Below are 25,240 nucleotides of genomic sequence, written 5' to 3' on the forward strand. Positions count from 1 at the left end.
ATTATGATGAACCTGTATAAAACACTGGTTCGGCCCCAATTGGAGTATTGTGTCCAATTCTGAGCACCACACTTTAGGAAAGATGTGAAGGCATTAGAGAGGATGCAGAGGAGATTTACGAGAATGATTCCAGGAATGAGGGACTTCAGTTACGTTGATAGACTGGAGAAGCTGGGTTTGCCCTCTGGAGCAGAGAAGATTGAGAGGAGATTTGACAGAGGTGTTCAAAATCATGAGGGGTCTGGTCAGAGTAGATAGAGGGAAACTGTTCCCATTGGCAGAAGGGTCAAGAACCAGAGGACACAGATTTAAGGTGATTGACAAAAGAACCAAAGACGACATAAGGAAAAACTTTTAACGCAGCGAGTGGTTAAGACCTGGAATGCATTGCCTGAAAGGGTGAAGGCAGCAGATTCAATCATGGCTTTCAAAATGGAGTTGGATAAGTATCTGAAGGAAAGAAATTTGCAGGGCTATGGGGAAAGGGCAGGGGAGTGGGACTAGCTGAAATCCGGCAGGGGCTCGGCGGGCCGAATGGCCTTCTTCCGTGCTGTACCATTCTATGATTCTATAAATAAAAGTTGTTGTTGAGTCAGAACGTCGTGGGTTTACGTCCCGCTCCAGAGACTTGGCTCAGTGGGTAGCACTCTCGCCTCTGAGTCAGAAAGTCATGGGTTCAAGTCCCACTCCAGAGACTCAAGCACAAAAATCTAGACTGACACTCCAGTGCAGTGCTGAGGGAGTGCTGCACTGTCGGAGGTGCCGTCTTTCGGATGAGACGTTAAACCGAGGTCCTGTCTGCTCTCTCAGGTGGTTGTAAAATATTCCGTGGCACTATTTCGAAGAAGAGCGGGGGAATTATCCCCGGTGTCCTGGGGCCAATATTTATCCCTCAACCAACATCACCAAAACAGATTATCTGGCCATTGCTGTTTGTGGGAGCTTGCCGTGTGCAAATTGGCTGCTACGTTTCCTACACTACAACAGTGACTACACTTCAAAAGTACTTCATTGGCTGTAAAGCGCTTTGGGGCGTCATGAGGTCATGAAAGGCGCTATATAAATGCAAGTCTTTCCTCTGGTGGGGGGAGTCCAGAATAAGGGGCCATAACCTCAAGATTAGAGCTAGGCTAGGTGATGTCAGGAAGCACTTCTTTACGCAAAGGGTAGTGGAAATCTGGAACTCTCTCCCCCAAAAAGCTGTTGAGGCTGGGGTTCAATTGAAAATTTCCAAACTGAGATTGATAGATTTTTGGTAGGCAAGGGTTATGGAACCAAAGAGTGTGGATGGAGTTAGGATATAGATCAGCCATGGTCTAATTGAATGGCAGAACAGGCTCGAGGGGCTGAATGGCCTCCTGTTCCTATGTGTACCTGGCCGGAGTGACCAGAATTCACACGTGGCCCTAGGTTAGCATTGCCATATCTGATTGGACGCATTCCTAAAGGTCTCATCACATTGACTTCCTGCCTCCAATCGCCCCATTCGGTCAAACAGCCCCCCATCCCATCTAGAATCATAGAAAGCTACAGCACGGAAGGAGGCTATTTCGACCCATCGTGTCCGCGCCGGCCAACAAAGAGCTATCCGGCCTAATCCCACTTCCCAGCTCTTGGTCCGTAGCCCTGCGGGTTAGAGCATCCCAAGGGCACATCCAAGTACTTTTTAAATGTGGGTAGTCCAATATTTTTATAACTAAAACAAAAGTGCTCAAAGAAAATGTTAATGCTCCTATGCTTTTTCGCCCTGGGTTACTCGCAGCAGTGTTCAGGAAATTAATCGTTCATGACTGGAGATTCCAGGACATTTCTGGAGGGTTGGTAACCCTACCCTAGGTAGTGAGCACCAACCTCACAGCCCAGCCCAATCTTGCTCCCACACATATGCACTTCCCAGTAGAGGTCACTCGGCAGTGGCCAGTAATGGTAACCTTGGCCGATTTCCTCCTTGCTAGCCCAGGCTGCTGAGACCAGTTTATTGCCCCTACTGCCACCCTGGCTAAAAGGAGCTCTTTTGGCACTGAATGGGGATAGATAGAACCTAGGCCTGTGTCGCTGCAGCCGGCCACATGGTGCATTTGCCCACTACACTATAGAGCACCCTTAATTATATTTTCAAGAATAAAATTGCAGGTAACAGAATAATCTCCAGCATTTGCAAAAAAATTATTTGCTAAGCTAATGGATCTTTAAAGAAAAATAGATCAATGTTTAAGACAAAATGAGTGAAACTTGTAATGACTGTCATCTGAACTAAATAAAATTGCTGTTCACCAATTGCTCCCACGTATCCATCATTTATTTTAAACTATACTTTGGAGTTGCTGGAGATAGCTTTATTCAGTTTTTGCTATCTTTTTTCCTCTTCATACTTATTCTCTACTAAAGACTTAACCACATGTCAACTATATGGAAGTTCTTGGATGTCTGTCTACCATGATAACAACCGTAGGGGAGGAGGGGAAAGTGCAGAATGAAACTGTCTCCACAAAGTGTGAAGTATATTATAATAAATGGATGCATGGGAATGGTTACCGAGCGGCAATTTTAACTCGGTAATCATTCAAATAGGCAAATGCCCCTTAAGCTTCGAAACGGCACAAGTACAAAAAATTTGGACATTGCAACTTTCAATTCTAAATATTACACACAGATGTTTATAGAATACTAGTGATTCTCCTAGCATTGCTCATGGTGAGTTGAAGCATATGCTGTTGTAAGGACAGCAATATTATACTGTGTAACGCATAATGTTTTTGCTGCTTAGAGATTATATGGTCTAATGGCTATAGCATCCTTTGTATTCCAGCTCCCTTGAGATGAAGGCCACCATTCTATTAGCCTGCCTGATTACATTTTGTACCTGTGCACTAGCTTTTAGTGATTTGTGTACAGTAAGTCGTATAGGAGGTCATTTTATGATTGCACTGATGGCATGGAGCCTTGTCTGTTGGCAACACATTTTGGAAAATTGTAAGCATAGTACCTGCGATTTTCCAATGAATACTTGGAAAATCAGCCCTATTAACGTAATCACCTATATTCAGTAAAAAAAAAAATTTTCACTATATCTATTTTAGAATTGTGGAAAATAAACATGCAAGAATGTGATAATTTTACAGAACTAACTTTGACAGAAGTTTTGATGAATTCATTTTATAATCTTCATATGACTGGGCAATGATTATTTTTAACCAGCTAATCTCAATTGTTTTTTTATTTATTTCTCTCCAGTAATGGTTGCTGAAGTGGTGAAGCACTTTTTGCCAAAACTGGTAGAAATACACAACTATATCCCAGCAAACTCTACCCAGCAAAAACTGAGCAACTGGCAGATATTAAACAGGCAAGTGCACTGATATTTAATACTTTACAGTCTGCTACAAACAGCTTTTTGCTTTACAGCGGAGCCCCCCCCCCCCCCCCGTTGCCCTTTCCGATTTGCCAATTAGAAAAGTACTAAGTTGGATTTGGCAGTGGCAGAATTTCACTCCCACATAAAACCAGTTTCTTTAATGAATATTTAAGAGGAACTTACTTTGTGACCAAATCGTTATTATATTGACCTCCCATGGCATAGCTCACAGGTAGTCTGAGTTCTGGAGTATAGTTGAAATGATTAGCTACTAACCTGTCCTATCCCTTTTAAGGCCACTGCACAGGCACTCTCTATAGGAAAATGGCCTAAATCAGTCTGGAGGTCAGTTGGGGTTGTTGCTGTTGTAACCTTCTCAAGATTGGCAGCTGCTTGGTTCCTCTCCGTGTTGTCTCAACAGCCTCCCCAGATTACCTCAAGTTCAGAAAAAACAGCAGGAAATCACGTTTTCCCCCTCTTTTCCCATATACAGTATTTTTTAAAATTTGATGCCGATTTGCTGTTTGACAGTGTGATGCCTGGAGTACGATGGACACTCAAAACTTTTAGGTAAGTAAGTAGATAAGTAAGCCAGTTTGAAAATGGCAATAAAGCATGCCCCATATATGCATGAAAATATATATTTAAAAGGAAAATGTAAGAAACTGACAATTAAAAAAAGTGACATTTCTTGAAGGAAGTCTGCCCTTGTTTCCTGTGCTGTGAAGTGGTGAGACACTGGTATGTGTCTGCAATTCTCCATGTGGAGAACTACCAAGTAGCTGGTTGCAAAGCTGAACAGCAGAAGGCTGAGAGCAAGTAATTGCCCATCGATTTAACTTGGGAACTTAGATGAGTGCGTGGAACATACAACAGGACCAAAAAAGGGTAAATCCAACTGGGCCTTAGGAAAAGGTGACAATTAAAAAAGTAACAAAAAGGCTCCACTACATTTGGTTTTATTTTCAGTATTTTGCTGTCTATACTTGTTTCCTGTTTTTAACCCCATAAAATATACAGATGTAGCATAGAGATAATTTTCAGCTTGTGCTGATTTTCATAACACACACTACCATTTTACTAATTTTAGGCTTGCCTACTTTGTGATGGACAATTTAAACTAGAATATTCAATTTAATAAAGACACAAGTTTAACTGATTCCTTCTGAAGAAATCTCTTCCCACTTTGTAGTTCTATTTCTGATATCTATCTGCACAATCACATTCATGGTACTAGAATAATCAACACTACTTCTTTAGCTGGTTTAATCTGGCCAGCACTTATCATCAATCCTACTTGTGGAAAATCAGGGTTGAAGTTACTTGGCTTCCACATCGAATAGACTAGTATAGAAACAGAGTACAACTAAGCTCTCAATGTCTATGTATTGTACACATGCACAATATTTAATGTTATTGGATCAGCCTAGCTACACATGGCTACAGCTATTATCCTGATATGTTCCCCGTAGCTTTCCTCTTTTAGACATTTCCCCTGTTGCCTTTGTTCATTCTCTCTCTGTGTCTGCTCTTTAGGCCTTCAGATAAGTCAGCAAAGGAATCAAACCTAGGTACTCCTGATCTGCACGGCCCATTTGCACAGTGTCTTTAGCAAGTAAGTCACACGCAGAGCTTGCTGGCTATCTCTGAAGAAGGACCGAAACACCTGGAAATAAAAAAATGGGAAAAAAATAGAAAACGAAAAGAGATAAAAAGGGAGTAGAAAAATTGCAGACATTAAAAGGTAGGATAGGAGAAGGAATTGCTAAGAAACCAAAAGTTGAAGTGAAAGAACCTTTATGGGAGGGAGTGGAATAAACCTTACCACAGCACTAGAGCAGGTTTTGACAGGTTGACCAATGAGTTGTGTTGACAGCTCCTATAGAGAAGGTGCCATTATAGGTAATGGCATCTGAGGAAAATAAACACATATATGGTACTAGGATAACCAACACTACTTCTTTATCTGGTTTAATCTGGCCAGCACTTCTCATCAATTCTACTTGTGGAAAATCAGGGCTAAAGTTACTTGGCTTCCACATCGAGCAGACTAGCATAGAAACAGACTACAACTAAGCTCTTCCTCATTTCTGAGAACAGGTGGTAGATCATCTGGTGCTGATATGGTCCATTAATATCACAATGCAAGCAGCAACTATGTTAGAATTTTGTGTTTAAGTGGGTGAAGCCCTTCTTCAAAGTTAAGTACAAATATAATTCAGGAAAGCATTTGTGGGAAGAGGTGATGTATAATTCAGGGGAAAGGAGCCATCCTCAGGTGCTCGAATTACATAAAGGCTCCTGTGGAGTGTGGGCTCTCGCTGATAACTAAAGCTCAGCCACCTCGTAGAATTTGGTCTAGGCCACAATGTGGTCAGAGTGCATATGGCAGTGATTTCAGCTGCCCATATCTTAGGTAAAGTTAACCCATCCCCCACTAATGAGACTCATGGAAGGGGCCTGGAGCATCAGCCAAGGTGAATTAAGTCTAATTCATAAGTTCACGTGCACACCTCTCCCTTAAATTCCATGACTTCTTGGGATTGATAGTACCTGTCCTGACATACAGCCGCTGATTAGTGAGTTACTGGCCCTAGAGACAAATCCATCAAGGCAACAGAGTTAAGAACTGGGCAGTGTTTTGGCTGCTCCTACCTAAATTTCAGTTTAATTTGGATTACAAAATATCTATTACTTTTTTCTTGCACCTCGCAAGTGAAAGATGGGCTATGTCACTCTCGGGAACATTACTTTGGTTTAGCTAATTATGGTACTTGAAGGAAATCTGAAAATGAATATTAAAGGTACATTAGTGTATAAATTATTCTCCAACTGAAGGTCTCCTCCACATACCTGAATTCACACTGTTCTTCCTCGGACTTGCTGGACAGCTGAGGTTAAGGAAGTGCAGGAACTACACTAGAATGTCTAAATCACTGTCACTAACCCTATACAAAATGTATTGTAAGTTAGGCTGCGTTATTGGCGCAATTATCCTAATAATTATTACCTATGTGAAACAGCTTAAGGTAGGATGTAAGTTGAAACTAGATGTTAGCTATGGATTGAGGAGGGTAAGTGCCCCCACCTAATTTTAAATTTCAAAATAGAACTGGTCAGATGTGCTGAGCAAGCATACCTCTCAATTCTGGTTTTTATTTGGGAATTAAATCGTGGCACTGAGGAAAGGATTACTGCTGTGCAAGACTGCAAAGCCACAAGATCAGCTAACATTCCAGTTTTACTGGAAAACCACACTCCCACCCCAAGCCAGAATTAAACTCTTTCAATATATTGCAGATTGAGCAGTATAAAGGCAAGGAAAATCTTGTAGTGAGGGAGAGAACTAGAAATGCACTATACTTATGAACAGTCTGTGAATGTTCTAATAAAAACTCTTAAACTGGAAGGACAACAACTTCTTTTGGGAATGCTGACCCATGGGTACATCTTTTGGGGATGATTTTCAAGTGCTATCATTGACAGCCGTGCCTTCAGCAGCCTGGGCCCTAAGCTCTGGAATTCCCTCCCTAAACCTCTCTGCCTCGCTACCTCTCTTTCCTCCTTTACGACGCTCCTTAAAACCTACCTCTTTGACCAAGCTTTTGGTCACCTGCCCTAATACTGTATCTCCTTATGAGGCTCGGTGTCAAATTTTGTTTGATAGCACTCCTGTGTGAAATGCTTTGGGACGTTTTGCTATGTTAAAAGGCGCTATTTCAATGCAAGTTTTAGTTGTTGATTAGCACACTAGGGGGTGAAATTCCTCTGTGCATTCAAGATAATCACATGATAAGTGTGAGTTAATAGATCATAATTTTATTCATTAGCAGTAATGGAGCATTTGCTCAGTTTTGCCGACCCTCCAAAAACTTGGTTTGCCGAGAGCTTGTTGGGTACCAAGGCCATATTACATTAATGATACTTGCTATAAAGGTGGCATTAAGGCAGCAGAGGGAATGAGTGAAGATGCAGCATGGACAGAACAGTGACATTGTAAGAAGCAGCTCAGCAATTCCAGTCCATACAGCAGCGAGTCTCACTTTGCTAAACACATTGAAGGAAGAGGCACAACAAAGCAGAACCAGGAAGATCCAGGACCATAAAAGGTAGACCACTAGGACTTACTATCCCAGGCAGTATGTCCACTGCAGGCAACATAGTTTCCATGACCTCATTGAGGTGTACTGCGGTGTACGGCTGCCCGTGTCCTAACTCACACCAAGTCCCGTTCACCCATCACCCCTGCGCTCGCTGACCTACATTTGCTCCTGGCTAAGCAACACCTCGATTTCAAAATTCTCATCCTCGTTTTCAAATCCCTCCATGGCCTCGCCCCTCCCTATCTCTGTAATCTCCTTCAGCCCCACAACCCCCCCGAGATATCTGCACTCCTCTAATTCTGCCCTCTTGAGCATCCCTGATTATAATCGCTCAACCATTGGTGGCTGCCTTCTGTTGCCTCGGCCCTAAGCTCTGGAATTCCTTGCTTAAACCTCTCCACCTCACTACCTCTCTTTCCTCCTTTAAGACACTGCTTAAAACCTACCTCTTTGACCAAGCTTTTGGTCACCTGCCCTAATTTCTCCTTATGTGTCAAATTTTTTGTCTTATAATACTCCTGTGAAGCGCCTTGAGATGTTTTACTACGTTAAAGGTGCTATATAAATACAAGTTGTTGTTGTTGAGATTATGCCTCACCAAGGACGTTATAGCTGAATTGTGCCCTCTCCTGGAGCCAAGGAACAACATCAGCACTGTGCTGCCAGTAGCAATGGGAGTGGCAAGTTTTTTGCCGCAGGGCCCTCCAGGCAACAACTAGGAACTTGGCAGGGATCAGCCAGTTTGCAGTCCACTGCTGCATAACTTAAGCCACAATTGCCCTGTTTTGACACGTTGATGACACTAAACTCAACTCATTGCTCTAACATTGGGCTGGATTTTCATTCAGAAGTCGGGTTGGAGGCAGGACTACAACTTTCGGGGTTGTAGTCCCGCCTCCGTCGAGATGCGGCCAATCCACGCGATTTTAACTTGATTGACCTTGTTGAGTCCGCCCAGCGGGCTCAGCAGGCCAATTAAGGGCCACCCAGCAACAGGTGACGTCACAGACTGAAATTTCATCTGTCAAGACGTTTTGACTGATGAAATATCAGCGTTTCACAGCTGTTTGAAGCTGTCAAACACTGACAGTCTTACTTCTAACATGAGTCTTTCTCCAAAGACTCAGTTAGAAATCTCTCCTGCACAGAAAGCTGCAGGCTGTCACTTTTGACAGTTCGCAGCCATTCTGCTTTCTGTGCCAGTGAGATGAGGGACTCTCCGAACCTAAAGGAAGGAAGGCTAAAAAGGTAAGAAAAGGTAACTTACACTTTAATCACTTTAGACACATCAAACACACTTACCTTTGCACTCATGCACACATCACTCACCTGAACACCGACATCTCGACCCCTCCAAGCCCTTCAACCCGACGGCCCGACTCCTCCAACTTGGCGTGGTTTGGAGCCGTCGGGAATCCCATAGTTCAAGCTTAAAAATAGGGATTAGGCTAAAAACTGCCTGTTAACTACCTGTTAACAGGCAGTTAATTGGCACTAATCCCTTCCCGCCTCGGGGAGGTGGATCCCAGTGCGGGTCGGGTACCCGCCTCCTTTGAAACTGGCATGGAGGCGGGTTGGGGGCAGGATGGGGTCGGGACCCCGATTTTGGGAATTTAACCCCCCGCACGCCTCCAAACCCAACTCCACAGCACACTGAAAATCGAGCCCATTATCTTGAAATGTGTCATGTTCTCAGGGTAAAGGTGACCACTCATGTACCTGTACAATATTCCATAGCGGTCAACAGAAAACAGGAGTGCCATTATCACTTTTATTGGCAGTGCTCTGTCCATCCGACCACCAACAAACAATTCTGCATGTCACTGCATGATTTCCATATCACAAGGAAATTATGGCTTCCTGTATTATTCCATAATTATAACAGGTTTATTAGTTGGCTTTTGAGAGTTACGGGTTAGCCACTCAAAATGAGGACATGATGCCCCATACCCCTCAGCAATGAAATACAAGGAATCTCATCAAGGAAACATGTGACATGCTGAAACAACAGTTCCAATGTTTGGACTGCACATGGCAGGGCGCATTGCAATGTATCCCAGAGAGATCTGTCAGAGTAATAGTGGGGTGCTGTATGCTGCACTGTCGGAAGTGCCATCTTTTGTATGAGATGTTAAACCAAGGCCCTGTCTGCTCTTTCAGGTGGAGGTGAAAGATCCCACAGCACTATTCGAAGAAGAGCAGGGCATTCTCTCAATGTCCTGGTGAACATTTACCCCTCAATCAACATCTTAAAAACCCCCAGATTATCTGGCCATTTATTTCATTGCTGTTTGTTGGAGCTTGCTGTGCACAAATAGGCTGCCATGTTTTCTACATTACAACAGTGACTACATTTCAAAATTACTTCATTGGCTGTAAAGCGATTTGGGACGGCTTGAGGATATGAAAGGCGCTGTATGCATGCAAGTCTTTCTTTCATAGCCGTGGTGAAGAACGGCAGCAAGCCATGGCACCGAAGGAGGCTGATGAGGCAGCAGAAGCAGAGTAACTACTGCAGGGAACAGCATGGACTTGCTGTGTACTGACTGAGGAGTTCTGCCTTGAGTGAACCATTCCTTGTTAGTACTAATTACCTGTAAAATATTAGTTTTGAAACAAAACATTGACTGCACAGTTGAAGATGTGTTGTTTCATTATTTCATTACTAGTTAATATGCAGTGTGTATTTAAAATAATGTGCCACTAAGCTTTCTGTGGTAGTGTGTCTTTTAGGTTATCACCTGTATCTTTCAAGGTTTTTTTTGTGTGACCTGCTCTACTCGTTCTCATCTATCTATTATTTTCTTTTGTGTTGTAATTCCAGCAAGTTACTGGATCGGAAGCTAAGCTACTCAATCAACACACCTGATAACTTACTTTGATTGACATAAATAGATTCGAAGCAGACTACACATATGGGCCCTTAATTCGTGGTCGGCGGCATAGTTAAGGAGTACGCCGCCGACATCCGAAGGAAATCCGCACTTACCTCGTGCAAACACCCCCCTGAGAAGTTGCTTTCAAATGCTGCAGAGTTGTGTGCAGCGTAATGCCCCATGGAGCCCAAGAGCATATGCGAACCTGGGATCTGGTGGGGCGGTGCTCCTGTCATTTCCTGACTCTTAGCCAATCAGGAAACAGAGGAGATTGCTGATTTGCCCACAGCTCATTTTAAAAGGCTGTTATAATATGCATGCCATTCAGTTAGAGAAATGAATAGTTCATGTACAAATAGAATAGAAATTACGTATTTCATATAAAGTATATAAAATAATTGTCCGTTAATAAAAACATAGCGGTGATATTAGTCCCATTCAATTTTCTCAAGCTATTTTCTAGCCAATAATCAAGGTAAGATACAATTATGGCTTTCAAATAAAGTTAATTATTTATAGATGAAATGGTTAGAAACAGGAAATCAAGTAGTCAGGTATGACTGATAATAAATATCATTGACGCCCTAAGACAATCTGTTACACTTAATCCAGAAAGTATTAATTTTTGTGCGATCTAAGTAGTCCCCGAGTATTAATGTGAGTTATGATATTTTAAAATGTATTTCATTGAAACATTTTTTCACAATTCTTTTATGCAGGAAGATATTTTCCAAATTGCATTTTCATATTCCTGAAGATATGTTAAAAAAGTTGGTTAAGAGTTCTCCTGGAATTATTGAACCAGTTTTGTCTCTGCTGAGACAGAAGATTGAGGAAGAACTCAATGGGATACAAGTAAGAAACAGACACCTTGTTCATATACAGGTACATTTTACTACTGTATTACAGGTAGACTATCCTTTATCCGAAAACTTTGGGACCAGCTGAGTTTCGGTTTTCGGAATTTTTCGGATTTCAGAAGGTATTGGGAAATTTGTCGGGGGTCGGGGTCGGCGGGGGGGGTCGGCGGGGGGTCGGTGGGGGGGTCGGCGTGGGGGTCGGCGGGGCGGGGGGTCGGGGTGGGGGTCAGCGGGGGGTCGGGGGTGGGGGTCGGCGGGGGGTTGGGGGGGAGAAAAGAATATCGGATGGGCCGCGGTTCGGGTCGGGTCGGGTCAGGGGGGAGAAAAGAATATCGGACGGGTCGGGGGTCGGGTCGGGGGGGGAGAAAAGAATATCGGACGGGCCGCTGCAGCTATTGGACGGGCCGCTGTATTGTCGGGTTCACTCTCCCGGTACCTCCTTCACACTGCCCGGCTCGGCCTGCAATCTCCTACCCAGGAGGGAACTCTGTGACCCTCTGCCCTGCTCAGCGTAAGTCGTGCGCCACTCTGGTCATGTCGTGCGCACGACTTACGCTGAACGAAAAAACTTTCGGTTTTTAGAGGTTTTCGGAAGTTCGGATAAAGGATAGTCTACCTGTATCTTCAGATGCCTTTGCTCTTAATGCAGTTCTGTAAGTAATCACCAACACAGCATAAAATGGTGGTCTGAGTCTTAATTTAAAAGCAGCATGGTATTGCTGTTAGTAAACATGCAAGCCATGCTTTATTCTCAGCTCATGGTACTGGTCTTGCACTGCTCAGAAAGCCTTGCACGAGAATCAAATCTAAGACTAGCAGCAGTCATTAAAAAAAAACAGGTCTCTTACATGGCTACTAATTGAAATACTTTGTTCAGTAGGCAGCTTAATGGTACATTTCATGCCTACAATACCCCACATTGTCATTTCAGCTGCACTGTCAGCGAGACACTGAGCAGAAGCTACTGTCTGTTTATCCTCAAAGGGTTGGTGAAGCTACCCAAACACAGCCTGTCTGTACAGGCCAGTGGTGCACTTTCTTCAGCGATGGCTTGTACAGACCTTCCACAGACAATTGAAAGGTCTGTGGCCAGAAAGGGTCTCATAATTGCAAATTTCAAACACCCGTGCATGCGGAAGCTTACAACTGTGCAGTTATTTTTGTGTTGCGCAAATAAATGGGGCTCCACAGTACGAGGAGTAGATGTCAGAATTACTTCAAGTAGGAATGGGTCTGTAAAATAAGTATGAGCCGTCTGCTTTGTATCCCCTCCAGCCAATTAATGAAGTCTAAGTGCCTTCTTATCCAGAGATCAAGGTAAAATTGATGCTAATAATTAGAAAGAAAGGGCTTGCATTTACGTAGCGCCTTTTACAATATCCCAAAGTGCATCACAGCCAATGAATTACTTTTGAAGTGCAGTCACTGTTGTAAGGAAACGTGGTGGCCAAATTTGCTCGCAGCAAGGTTCCACAAACAGCAATGAGATAAATGACCATTTAAACTGTATTGGTGATGTTGATTGAGGAGTAACTATTGGCCAGGACACCAGGAGAACACCCCTACTCTTCTTTAAATAGTGCCGCGGGATCTTTTACGTCCACCTGAGAGAGCAGCCAGGGCCTCGGTTTAACGTCTCATCCGAAAGACGGCACCTCCGACAGTGCAGCGCTCCCTCAGTACTGTACTGGGGTATCGGCCTAGATTATGTGCTTAAGTCTCTGGAGTGGAACTTGAACCCACAGGCTTCTGACTCAGAGGGAAGCGTGCTACCACTGAGCTAAGAAAAACAACTCACATCCTTAATTTCAGTTATAGTTCTATTATATGATTTCAGGCATTTTATTTAATTGTTATTCAGATGTTAAGTGGTTACTTACATACCAGAGGCAATGAACATGCTTGATTTACACAGCACCTATTACTTAGTAGTGCATTTACTTTACATTGATGCCGTTTTTACATTGATCCCATTTTAGCAGCAGCACTATAATGTAAATGTAGCACTGCTACTGACTCCAGAGGCACCAAGATGCACTTGAAATGATTTTCATTGGTCCACCATTGGTGACAATACCTTCAGTTGCCAAGGCCCTAAGCTCTGGGATTCTCTCCCTAAACCTCCCCGCCTCGCTACCTCTCTCTTCTTTAAGATGCTCCTTAAAACCTACCTCTTTGATCAAGCTTTTGTCACCTGTCCTAATATCTCCTTATGTGGCTCGGTATTAGATTTTGTTTGATAATGCTCCCGTGAAGCGCCTTGGGACATTTTACTACATTAAAGGTGCTATATAAATACAGGTTGTTGTTGTTGTTGTTGAAGAGGTGGTCTTCCATAGCATCTCCAGAGGCAGTAGCAATATCAGTGCTGTTTCTAGCAGCATCGACCACCAATATTTTTCTGGGCATGGCCAAGCTGAATGCTCAACCTGCCCAGACACAGCAGCTATGCAGTTTTGCAGTGGCTGGCACAGCTACTGGGGAATGACTAGTGACCATAAAATAAAATGGTTATTTGTGACTTCAAACAGTTATGTTCGTGCACACAGCTGGTTATCTGTTACCACCAGGACCCTGGATTCTGCCCACGCTACAGTTGGATTTCACAGTATCAGGAGCCCAGGATATTTTAGGACCCCTTCTACTTGAAGTAGTTCTGTAACATAAACCTGACATTAGACAAGGATCCTTTGAAGTTAAGTGCCTTTGTCGGTGCCTGTTGCCTTAATCCTCATACTGCTGGTACAAGTTCATAGGGTAGAAGTTCCGATTAACAAAACTTCATGTACAAGTGCTAAACTTGCTTAGACTACATTCCTGTTTTCTCTATTTTTGCTCAGGCATTATGCAAATCAGGTTATTAAAAATAATGCACACATGAATGTAATATGAGCACATTAAATGTTTGCGCGTGGAGTTTGATGATTGGAATTTCTATCCTAATGTATTGTAGTTACCTAGCTCTCAACTTACGTATTTCTGTTACAAGTGCCTGTCGAAAGAGATCAACTACTACAGCTGGGAGGGAGTTACAAATAATAGGGGTAATTCCATGATCCCTTCTTCCCAGCGGGGAAGCCTTGCTTGGAAGGAACGTGGGTCGGAGATGGGGCTACAACATTATAGCTGAATTCTTCAGCCCTTGCACCCTGCAGGCGCGGCTCCTAACTGAAAGTGCAGGATCGCAGAATGACCCTTTATATCCCAGTATTTATCTGCATAAATTACTCAAGCTGCGCTTATCGTGCCATTTAAATTTTATAGTCCCTTTTGAGTATCTAATCATTTGGTAATATAAGCCTGTCAAAGATAAAAACATCTTTGCATTACAGTTTTCCCTTTCTTTGCATTCTGGTCTGCTTCAATTCAAGATGTGCATATAAAAACTGTTTTTTGTGAGCAAAATTAAAAGAACAATTGCAGTATTCCTTGTTGTCCTTTCCATAATACTGTACATCCTTTAATTTTAACTGATTACTAGAGAAAAGAAACCAGTTGTCTGCTGTTAAGTCAGTTGTTTTTTGTGCTAATCCAATAAAAAATATCCAGTAATTTGATTTAAATGAAACAGCACAGGAGCAACTTTGTGCGCAAAAAAATTCAAATTAACATATTATTCAAATTAAGTGACATTGAGTTAACCAAAGTAGACTCTGCCAGACCAAAGTAGTTTATTTGGGATAATGTGCATAGACATCCAAAATTAACATATTGATTTATTTCAATTTTATAGTCACGATGATGTAACAGTTTATGTTGTAACTTTTTTTGCAGTGTGGTAGTTGGTTGCACTTTTGTCAGAAATGGCTATTGGCTTTTCGTACAAAGAAAAAACTTTAAAAGCTGGAAATCTGAAATAATAACTGGGAATACAGAACAGGTCAGTCAGCATCTGTAGTAGAAAAGGCAAGTTAACATTTCAGGTGTGTACCCTTCAGCAGAACCGTCATTAGTATGCACCCGAAATGTTAACTTGTCTTTTCTCTCTACAGACACTGATTGACCTGCTGTGTATTTCTAACATTTTCTGCTTTTATTGCCTATTAGGCTGCAGTGCATTACTTATTCCAAGATATGGTAGGATCCGAAGTTCATACCAATCACCCACATAACTGGCTGATATCTATTTATATTTGCAGATTGCCGCTGACAGCACCTCCTGAAGTCAGCAGCAAACTCGCAATGTGAACAGAGCAGTGCAGCTGCCGTCAGAGGTGATGCACAGTACCACAGTAAGTAGTTTTCAGCCATGCCTCCAACGGCAGAGTCACCTCAGCCTCTTATGTAACCATAGCCATTGGAGCCAGAAGGAATAATTAAACATGGCCGCCAGCAATTGAAAGGGGGCCTGCCTCTTTACAGACCACAAAGCAATTTTGCTACCACTGCTCTGTATCGACCTTCCCCAGTCACTTGGCAGGGTATTAACCCAGAAGTAAATACCGACAAAAAGTAACTTGAGAACAGTTGCATATGCGCACATTTGCGCATGTAGAATTGTTTTAAAGTTGACCTGGTTGCTGCAGAAACTGCCTTTAATATAAACAGGGTGGTACCTCCAGTAGTAAGCCAGGGAGACAACATTGAACAACAGCTCCAGAGAGTGATTCTCTAATATTAATGAGTCGTTAGTTATTCCATGTAGAGGATGACATTTCCCTACAGAGAATGAGACAATCCTGGCTGTTTTTATGCATCTCTTAGGGTAGCAGCCCAATGGTGAGAATGAGAAAAGAATAGACAGTAATATTTTACAAATAAAGTGTTCTTGCATGAATCTTTTCAAGCTTCTGCTTTTCACTGTGTCAATTTGGTAGATGTCCTTGAACAAGATGATGGTGGGTTCTTGTGCATCAGATATCTTCTGTGTTTAACATTTACATTTACATCAGATACCTCAAAATTAACCAAAGGGATCTAGAAAAACAACCGATGAATACATTTGATCTATCAGAATTGTTTTATTCTCAGAATCTGTGAGATAATACCAGTGGATGCAGTTTATTTGTAGGACTACTTATAATCCAGATATGAAAATTACTTTCATAAGTTCCATTGAGAGCAGCTGAAACTCAGTAAATTTCAACGGCATGAGGCTCTTCTGTGACCAAAGTGCGACTTTTTAAATGCTTTGTTGAGCTGCCCTACTCACAGTCTCAGTCCCGATATGAGATATGCAGAATACTAAAGGACTTGATCAACCACATAGGGATTCAGTGCATGGGCAGGTCAGTTAAATAAAGCATTCAAAAACAGGCACATCAGCTAAAAAGTGGGAAGTGATGCTTCGTTTGTGCTCCAGGTCATACTCAGTTTGTGCTGAATTTGAATATATTCCAAATTCAGTTACATCAGTAAATGTTGAAAATGATTGAACATTTATACAGGAAACTTTTTTTGATCCAGCACGGACGGGACCAACGTGGTGCCGGTTCTTCAAAAATTCCGGATAACCGAAAGCTATAGTAAAAGATACGGAGCTGAGAGCTCCATATAAAGCAACAAACCCTGTTGCAGCTTCAGAACAATGGCCACAAGTTGCAAGTGTCTCTGTAGCTTAGCAACAGCTGCAGCCACACCCTTGCACAGCAACAAATGGAGGAAGGCAAGTAATAAAAGTTACCTGAACCTACTCCTGAATTTTGCCGGTTAACCAAGATTTCCAGTTATTTAGGTGCCGGTAAATCGAAAGTTTCCTGTAGTGTAAACCTGATGACATTCTCTCTGTTTTTAAGCTACCTGTAAACAGCAAAATTGTTTTAATCAGACTTTGTGATGCCTTCTGATAACTACAGAACGTGCCACGTACATTGGACAGTCACTTTGTATCGCCCTGTGCAAATACTCTAAGAGTGCATTTACACTACAAGCTTCATATTGGTGCCCAGCACTTTCAGTTTCACACCAATGCTAAACTCAGATAGTGTAAATCATATGTTATGCCCCAACTGACGCCAAAGGAAGGCATAGTGAGCCTCTTTCTTTCAGCTTGTCTCACTCTGCTAACGTCCAGGATCAGGCAGGGCTCTGACTGAAAATTCTGGTTGAATCTACTATAAAACTGCAGTGTCAGTGCAAAGGGAAACTACTGCACACCCACACCGCTATTGCAGTGTAAATGCATCCTAAAGCATGTCAGATTTATATCATCACTACTATATGGGCCGAGATTTTGCCGGCACTCTGCGGATGGAATTGGTGGCGGGTCAGCTGTGAATTTTAAAATGATTGACAGCGGGTCGGGAACCCACTGTCATAACGCGCACACCTGCATTTCCCGATGTCGGGTCTGCCAGCGCTGAACAGACCCGATAGGCAGCGGCAGGAGATCCAATTCAAATCATTAGTAACTTGTCTACAGCCACTTAGCAATGCTTTTTTCCCCAGCTTTTTGAACTTGACAGGTCGCCCACCGCTTCCCCGCTGTGCCTAGACCTCGTCTGTGAAGCTGAGGCCATTGAATCAGCTGATGAGTTGACAGCTTCAAATGTCAAGTCAAAGCTCCCAGCTGATTGAGAAATGTTCCCTTAACCGCTAGCTTCTCTAAACTGCATTTCCACTACAGATTCAGAATGCTACAAGGCTTTATACAAGTCTCCATTCAGTCTGACCTCATTACCTCTCCCACCATTGATGGATCGCTTCTGTCATCTCTACTTCACCTGCCATCTATTCCATCAGCATGGGTGCACTTTATACTCTTTCACTTTGGTCCTCAGAATCTGACCATGATCAGCCCCAACACCAGCATCACCAGGCACACCAGCAGCACCAACAATCAAACCAACCTTTTCCACAACCACCTGATGCTGCACAGGACACAGGGCATCAGCACCCGACCACATTGCATCCCGGGACGTCAGGGATGGCCTCGCCATGGCCAGATTTACTTCACTTGACGCTGCACACCCTGGCGGCCACATGATGCGCCAGGTTGGCACCACCCCACACCAACAACATAACACACCCCTACAATGCTCAAGCAATTCCTTTCACACTCACCACCGTTGTGGGGGGTACTGTTATGTCTCACCATTCACTGAAACTCAGTAAGCCACTTCCAAAGGTGCACACAAATCTGTCCAGGAATGGTAAGTGTTGAAAATAAAGATTTCAATGTTTGACAGCACATTAACAGAAACTTCACATGAACATTGGCTAAAATACACAAGTGGCTACCCTTGTGTGTTGTTAGTTGGTATGATTGGACTAGGATGAGGGTGAGTGTGAGGGGTGGCTAGTGAGATGGGGAAGTGATAATGTAGATAGAGGGGGATGGGTGGAGGTGACCACTATTACTTAGCAATGGGAATAAATGTGCTTAATGCTTGGATATTACACCCATTCTCCTAATAAAGCACCGTAAAAATAATTTTCATAGATACCGCTGCCTCAAGTAAACAAAAACAAGAGAAGCTCAAGTATCAGCTATATGTTAATGAAGTGTAAGAAGCAAATGGTAATATTATTTGAATTTGCTTGTTTTTTTAGCACTATGATCATAATGCAAATTATCAAATGAATACAGAATGAGAGAAAGAGGGAAGGATAGAAGTAATGAGAGAATGGGGAAAGAAAGAACAAGGTCATCAAGAGAGAAATTGAGGGATAGACAGGGAAAGGCAATGAGAGGAAGAAATTAATATGGAATGACCGACAAGGATGGCGGGGATTAAAGAGAACCCAGAGTAACCCCCAGAATCCGCTCTATAAGATAATCCCTCCATAAAGTCTAGCCAGTCCACAGGAAGAAAAAGTTAAAAATTGTGTTTTTCTTCAGTTATTGCACAATAATCCTACCAACGCCATAGTGATACATATAGCAGCTTCCGACTGAGTACGATACAACCCGGGGACCCAATATTGTAATGCACTCGTAGTCAACTTTGTATTATTCAGTTATGAAGGATAGGTGTAAATCAATATGCCATTCATTTCAGCGGGAGTTCTCCTGATCGTCCATCATAACTTCCGCAGAAGATCCGCAGAAACCCCAGAGAAATGGCGTAACACTTATAGCGGATGATCATGAAAGCCCTGACCTAATTCTTCCCCATAGTGTACAACAGCACCCTGAAGTAAATACTTGTGGAGTCACTAAACAAAGTAGATTATATTTCTTTTGTCTAACATATGAATAACTAGCTTCCTTTATGTTGGCAGGATGTGGAAAATTACAGTACTGGTGCTGACAAGAGCTTTCGAGGTAAGCTGCTTTCTTGCTTCTATTAATTATTGTTTTACGCAGCCTCCTTGAAACAGAGTATACTGACTTTTATTTGCATGAGTATATGTTGGCTATAGGCATAAATGAGGCATTTTGTGATAATACAGCATTTGGGAAAAAAGCTACCTCTTGTGTGTTTGTTATAATGTGTTGAAGGAGAAATTTCTGGATCCTCTGATTAGTCAATCGGTGTGTTTTTTTCATGTTTTTGGGATGTGGGTGATGCTGGTAAGGCTGCATTTATTGTCCTCACTCGTCACCCTGAGAGATTGGTGAGGGCACCTCTCCTTGAACACCTGCAGTTCTTGTGGTAAACATAGAAACATAGAAGATAGGAGCAGGTGTAGGCCATTCGGCCCCTCGAGCCTGCTCCGCCATTCAATGAGATCATGGCTGATCATCCAAATTCAGTACCCTGTCCCTGCCTTCTCTCCATATCCCTTGATCCCTTTAGCCTTAAGAAATATATCTAACTCCTCCTTGAATATATTTAATGAAATGGCCTCTACTGCCTTCTTTGGTAGAGAATTCCACAGGTTCACCACTCTCTGGGTGAAGAAATTCCTCCTCATCTCTGTCCTAAATGGCTTACCCCTTATCCTTAGACTGTGACCCCTGGTTCTGGACTCCCCGACCATCGGGAACATCCTTCCTGCATCTAGTCTGTCTAGTCCTGTTAGAATTTTATAAGTTTCAATGAGATCCCCTCTCATTCTTCTAAACTCCAGCGAGTACAAGCCCAATCAACCCAATCTCTCCTCATACGTCATTCCTGCCATCCCAGGTATCAGCCTGGTGAATCTTCGCTGCACTCCTTCCATGGCAAGAACATCCTTCCTCAGATAAGGCGACCAAAACTGCACACAATACTCAAGATGTGGTCTCACCAAGGCCCTGTACAACTTCAGCAAGACATCCTTGTTCCTGTACTCAAACCCTCTTGCTACGAAGGCCAACATACCATTTGCCTTCTTAACCATCTGCTGCATCTGCATGCTTACCTTCAGAAGCGACTGGTGCACAAGGACGCCCAGGTCTCGTTGAACTTCCCCTTCTCCCAATCTATTGCCATTCAGATAATAATCTGCCTTCCTGTTTTTGACACCAAAGTGGATAACCTCGCATTTATCCACGTTATATTGCATCTGCCATGCTTCTGCCCAATCACCCAACCTGTCCAAATCATACTGGAGTTTCTCGGCATCCTCCTCACAGCACACACGCCCACCCAGCTTTGTGTAGTCTGCAAACTTGGAGATATTACATCTAGTTCCCTCGTCCAGATCATTAATATATATTGTGAATAGCTGGGGCCCAAGGACCGATCCCTGCGGTACCCCACTAGTCACTGCCTGCCACTCTGAAAAAGAGCCGTTTATTCCAACTCTTTGCTTTCTGTCTGCCAACGAGTTCTCTATCCAAGTCAATACCTTGCCCCCAATCCCATGTGCCTTAACTTTACACGCTAATCTCTTATGCGGGACCTTATCGAAAGCCTTTTGAAAGTCCAAATACACCACATCCACTGGTTCTCCCTTATCTATTTTACCAGTTACATCTTCAAAAAATTCCAGTAGATTAGTCAAGCATGATTTACCTTTTGTAAATCCATGTTGACTTTGTCTGATCCGGTCACTGTTTTCCAAGTGCTCTGCTATTACATCTTTTATAATGGACTCTAACATTTTCCCCACTACCGATGTCAGGCTTACCGGTACTGATGGTAATTCCCCATTTTCTCTTTACCACCTTTTTTGAATAGTGGGGTAATATTAGCTACCTGCCAATCCATGGGTACTGTTCCAGAGTCTATCGAATTTTGGAAGATGATCAGCAATGCATCTACTATTTCTAGGGCCACTTTCTTAAGTACTCTAGGATGTAGATTATCAGGCCCTGGGGATTTATCGGCCTTCAATCCCGTCAATTTCCCTAACACCATTTCCCTACAAATACTGATTTCTATCAGTTCCTCCCTTTCATTAGACCCTATGTTCCCCGACATCTCTGGGAGGTTATTTGTGTCCTCCTTTGTGAAGACAGAACCAAAGTATGTATTTAATTGGTCTGCCATTTCTTTGTTCCCCGTTATAAATTCCCCTGATTCTGACTGCAAGGGACCTACGCTTGACTTCACCAATCTTTTTCTCTTCACATATCTATAAAAGCTTTTACAGTCAGTTTTTATGTTCCCTGCAAGATTACTCTCATACTCTATTTCCCCCTTCTTAATTAATCCCTTTGTCCTCCTTTGTTGAATCCTAAACTACTCCCAATCCTCAGGTGGTGATAGTGTTCGCATGTTAGTGTAAGGTAGGGAATTCCATGGTTTTGGCCCAGCAACAGCGAAGCACTGGCAGTTAATGTTCAAGTCAGGATGACATTGCTGCCATTGTCCTGCTCGGTGGTCGAGGTTGTGGGAATGGGATGTGCTCTCAAAGTAAGCTTGGCAAATTGCTTCTATTACATAAAATGAATGGTGCTGGAAGATGTAGCCATGTCCAAGGTACCTTTGCATGGACCATTAGAAGAGATTGGCTAAGTGCTAATGGAAGTTTAAATGTTTTCCTTGGAAGCACTGGATAAAGGTAAGAGTTCTGTTGAGGTTTTGAGAGTTTTTAGAGATTGTGTGTTTAAATCTATACTCCTTCGAACCATCAAGAGTATTTTTTCAGGGATGTCTACAGCACTGAGGTTTTATTCAAACAAATTCAACAGAAATAGATGGCTAAAACAAGTTAGTGATTTTTAAAATCAATATTGATGGTGGGATTCCACCCTCTGTCACCCTCCCAATTAAGACATTACAGCAATGGCTTGTAATATTTCCGTGTAAATTGAAGCTGACGTAAAGGAAATGTTGCAATTTCATCAGCTGTGAAAGTTGCAAAATGTCATCCTTTCCATCTTTGACTCTGCCCTCAGCTCTATTTAAAACCTTTGCAGGACCTAATTGCAGAAAATGAAATGTGTTCTGGAAAATGTTCTAAAATATAGCATGAAGCTTTCACAAGTAATACTTTTAAATGTACCTGATGGGTGTTATTAAGGCTACCGAGACCTTGCATGGCAAAGACCTCTGTTGCATTTACATTTCTGGACCTGTGCTGTCGGTGGCACACTGGCAGCGTAAATGGGAGGAGGTGCACACCATCAAAAGAGGCAGTTTTCATTGGCACTCGGGTGGCAGCACGCCCTCCAGCAGCAACATTCACATAAGCAGGCTTGAAATTTGAGGTGGAGGCAGCTGTGTTTTTTGGCTGCTGGTGGACAGGAGCATCTGAATTCTTCTCGCTCAGCCTGTCAAGGTGTTTCCTCCCCAGCCATCAGAAAACAGTAATGTTTCCCAAATCCTGTAGGTGATATCACAGGGTCTTTTGCTTTTACAGGAAACTTTGTGATATCCGACACCGACGGGACCAAGCTGTTGCCGTCCCATCAAAACTGCCGGACAAACCAGCGCTAATGTTGAAACATACGGGCTCCGTATCTGGCAACAAACGCTGTTGCTAACAGCTTCTAAACAGTCGGCCATACCTTGCAAGCATCTCTGTAGCTTAGCAACAGCTTCAGCGAGACCTTGCAGAGCCTGACTGGTGGAAAAAAAAGCAACGAAAAGAAAAAAAAACTAACGAAACGGCTCCTGATTTTTGCCGGTGGATCGAGCATTCCGGACAGTTAACCTCCGGATAAACCAAAGTTTCCTGTACAATCAACTATTGGTCCAAAATAATCAACACCTAATGGTTCTGAATTGTTTAAAAAAGAAAATTTGACCAAATAAACACTTTTATGTTTGAGTCCAGTAATTCAAATTGTTGAAAAGAACTAAAGCCTATTTTCTTTTGTGATATTAATGTGTAAATGGTTAATATCTCTATTAAAATAGCAGACGAAAGAATGTTATACCAGTGTGTTAAGGAATTCACTTGCTAAACCACTAACAGCAATTTACCGGTTTAATGTTTTAAAGGGAACTCTAATAAGTTTATAATGAAAGTAAATGTCAATATTTTCTTCACGATCCTTTCGCTCATGATCTGAATCGTATGTTAAGTGTTATTAATCTAATCTGTAACATTGCACTTTTACCCCTTCTGATTCAGTTTCCGGTAGTGCATTGTTAGGTAGGATGAAATTAAGACTGGCTTTGGTCATGTAGTTTGTAACTACAGTTTATGAACTTGAACTGAATGTATGTTGGAAAATATAGCCATCTGTTTTATTCATGAACAAAAATGTCTTTAGAAACTGATCTAACTCTGCTGGCTGATGCTCATGCCTGGCCACCAGTATATATGATAAGTTTCATGGGTAATTATCCAATCAAGTAATTATCCAATTAGGTGACATTACAGCTGGGGGAAGAAACACTGCATCCCAATAACTGTGGAAACATTCCTGATGTCAAGTGAACAGAATCGGCATAGGGAATTGTAAAGGAATCCATAAAATGTTTCTCTACTTTTCAACTGAATAAGAACAATACTAGTGCTTGGCTGTAAAAATGTATGTCACACAATCAAATGAAAGAATGAGTGGGACAGGTCTGCAGTGTCACGTGTTACTGTCACAAATCAATGTGAGGAACATTTATCAATTTGTTGGAATGATATTGTTTTACATTTCCAAGGGGCTGAGAGGGAATGAGTGTTTGATCCTTATTCCTCTACCATTGTGCTGACAAATGAAATGCAAAGGAACAGGATTTCCTTTAATATTAATCAACAGTGTGTAAATCTGCCAGCAGTATTGAGTTCCCACTGCTTAAGCTGAAAGCCAGTAGTGGAGTCTGACTAATTTACTTGAACTTTTTAAACTGCTGAGATGGTTCAATAATGCATTTTTTTACATAATTCTTCACTTATCTACTTAATTTTTATACTGTAAGTGCAATACTCAATGCAACACTAAAACTACATTGTCGGTAACCAAAAGTACTTAGTATGTAGGAATTATCTTCCAGTGTGTACGTGCCTTGAATTGTTACAATTAAGGCAAAATCTAATACACATTCTGCACAAAGTAATTCTATTTTGTTTTCTAGATTATGCACCTCTGAGCATGCATTCATTTGCAAAGGAATGCCAACCCCAACCAGAAATGTGGTATAACAGTCACAGGCAAAGGTAATTTAGAATATTTGTTCTAGTTCGTATTGATCGAGGTTGCCCACCACCTATAGAATAGCTAGCCCATAGACATTTTAATTTTATCTTTGTGTTCACCCTCCAAGCCTCAGCATAATTGGGTAGGAAGTTAGAACAATTGTCTTTTCACCTCTGCATTTTATGTTTGATTCTAGCCCAGACCAGCTATGTGTGGTGATAGTAAGGGTCTTAAATTAAATATGTTTTGGCAGTTTCAGCCCAGTTCCAATTAAAGGAGACTTCACAGAATGAATTGGTCTGATTTGCAATTTATCATTACTAAATTGTCAGTCTAAGAATAATTAGCATGGGATATAGAAATGTCATAATGGTTCATTAGGGTTCTCTGGTGAGGCAACATTGTTGGGGAAATATGCAGAGTTTTACCCTGCATTTAACTTATGCTGGACCTGACCTGGGAGTACTTAATGTTGAAAATGTGAGAAAATGATCCATTTCCAAGTGTTTGCGTCTTTCACTGTGATCAGTACAAACACTCAGTAAAAACAAAATAACAGGGTTTCTAGGTTGTCAAAGTTCTGTAAGGACTGCGAGTTTCCGAATAAACCTATTTAATCTAATTTCAAAATAAGTGCTTTCTACAAGTTATGGTACATTGTATAATTTTTGCAGGCTATGCTAAAACTATTCAGTATTCTTTGTTATGCT

At 42.2% G+C, this 25,240-nt stretch overlaps 1 protein-coding gene across 1 annotated transcript in view; it reads left to right on the plus strand.

The window, feature by feature from the left end:
* spef1 (sperm flagellar and cilia associated 1) overlaps positions 1-25,240 on the plus strand; it is a 70,056-nt gene that overhangs the window by 17,113 nt on the left and 27,703 nt on the right. The window contains exons 2-5 of the mRNA XM_085970430.1: positions 3,235-3,350; positions 11,058-11,189; positions 19,358-19,400; positions 24,469-24,550. Of these exons, the coding sequence (XP_085826556.1) occupies positions 3,235-3,350; positions 11,058-11,189; positions 19,358-19,400; positions 24,469-24,550 (373 nt within the window). The remainder of the gene's footprint in view (positions 1-3,234; positions 3,351-11,057; positions 11,190-19,357; positions 19,401-24,468; positions 24,551-25,240) is intronic.

The sequence above is a fragment of the Somniosus microcephalus genome, chromosome 29, assembly GCF_052327205.1.
Source record: "Somniosus microcephalus isolate GS21.2 chromosome 29, FLI_Smic_1.0, whole genome shotgun sequence".
In the NCBI taxonomy this organism is placed as follows: domain Eukaryota; kingdom Metazoa; phylum Chordata; class Chondrichthyes; order Squaliformes; family Somniosidae; genus Somniosus; species Somniosus microcephalus.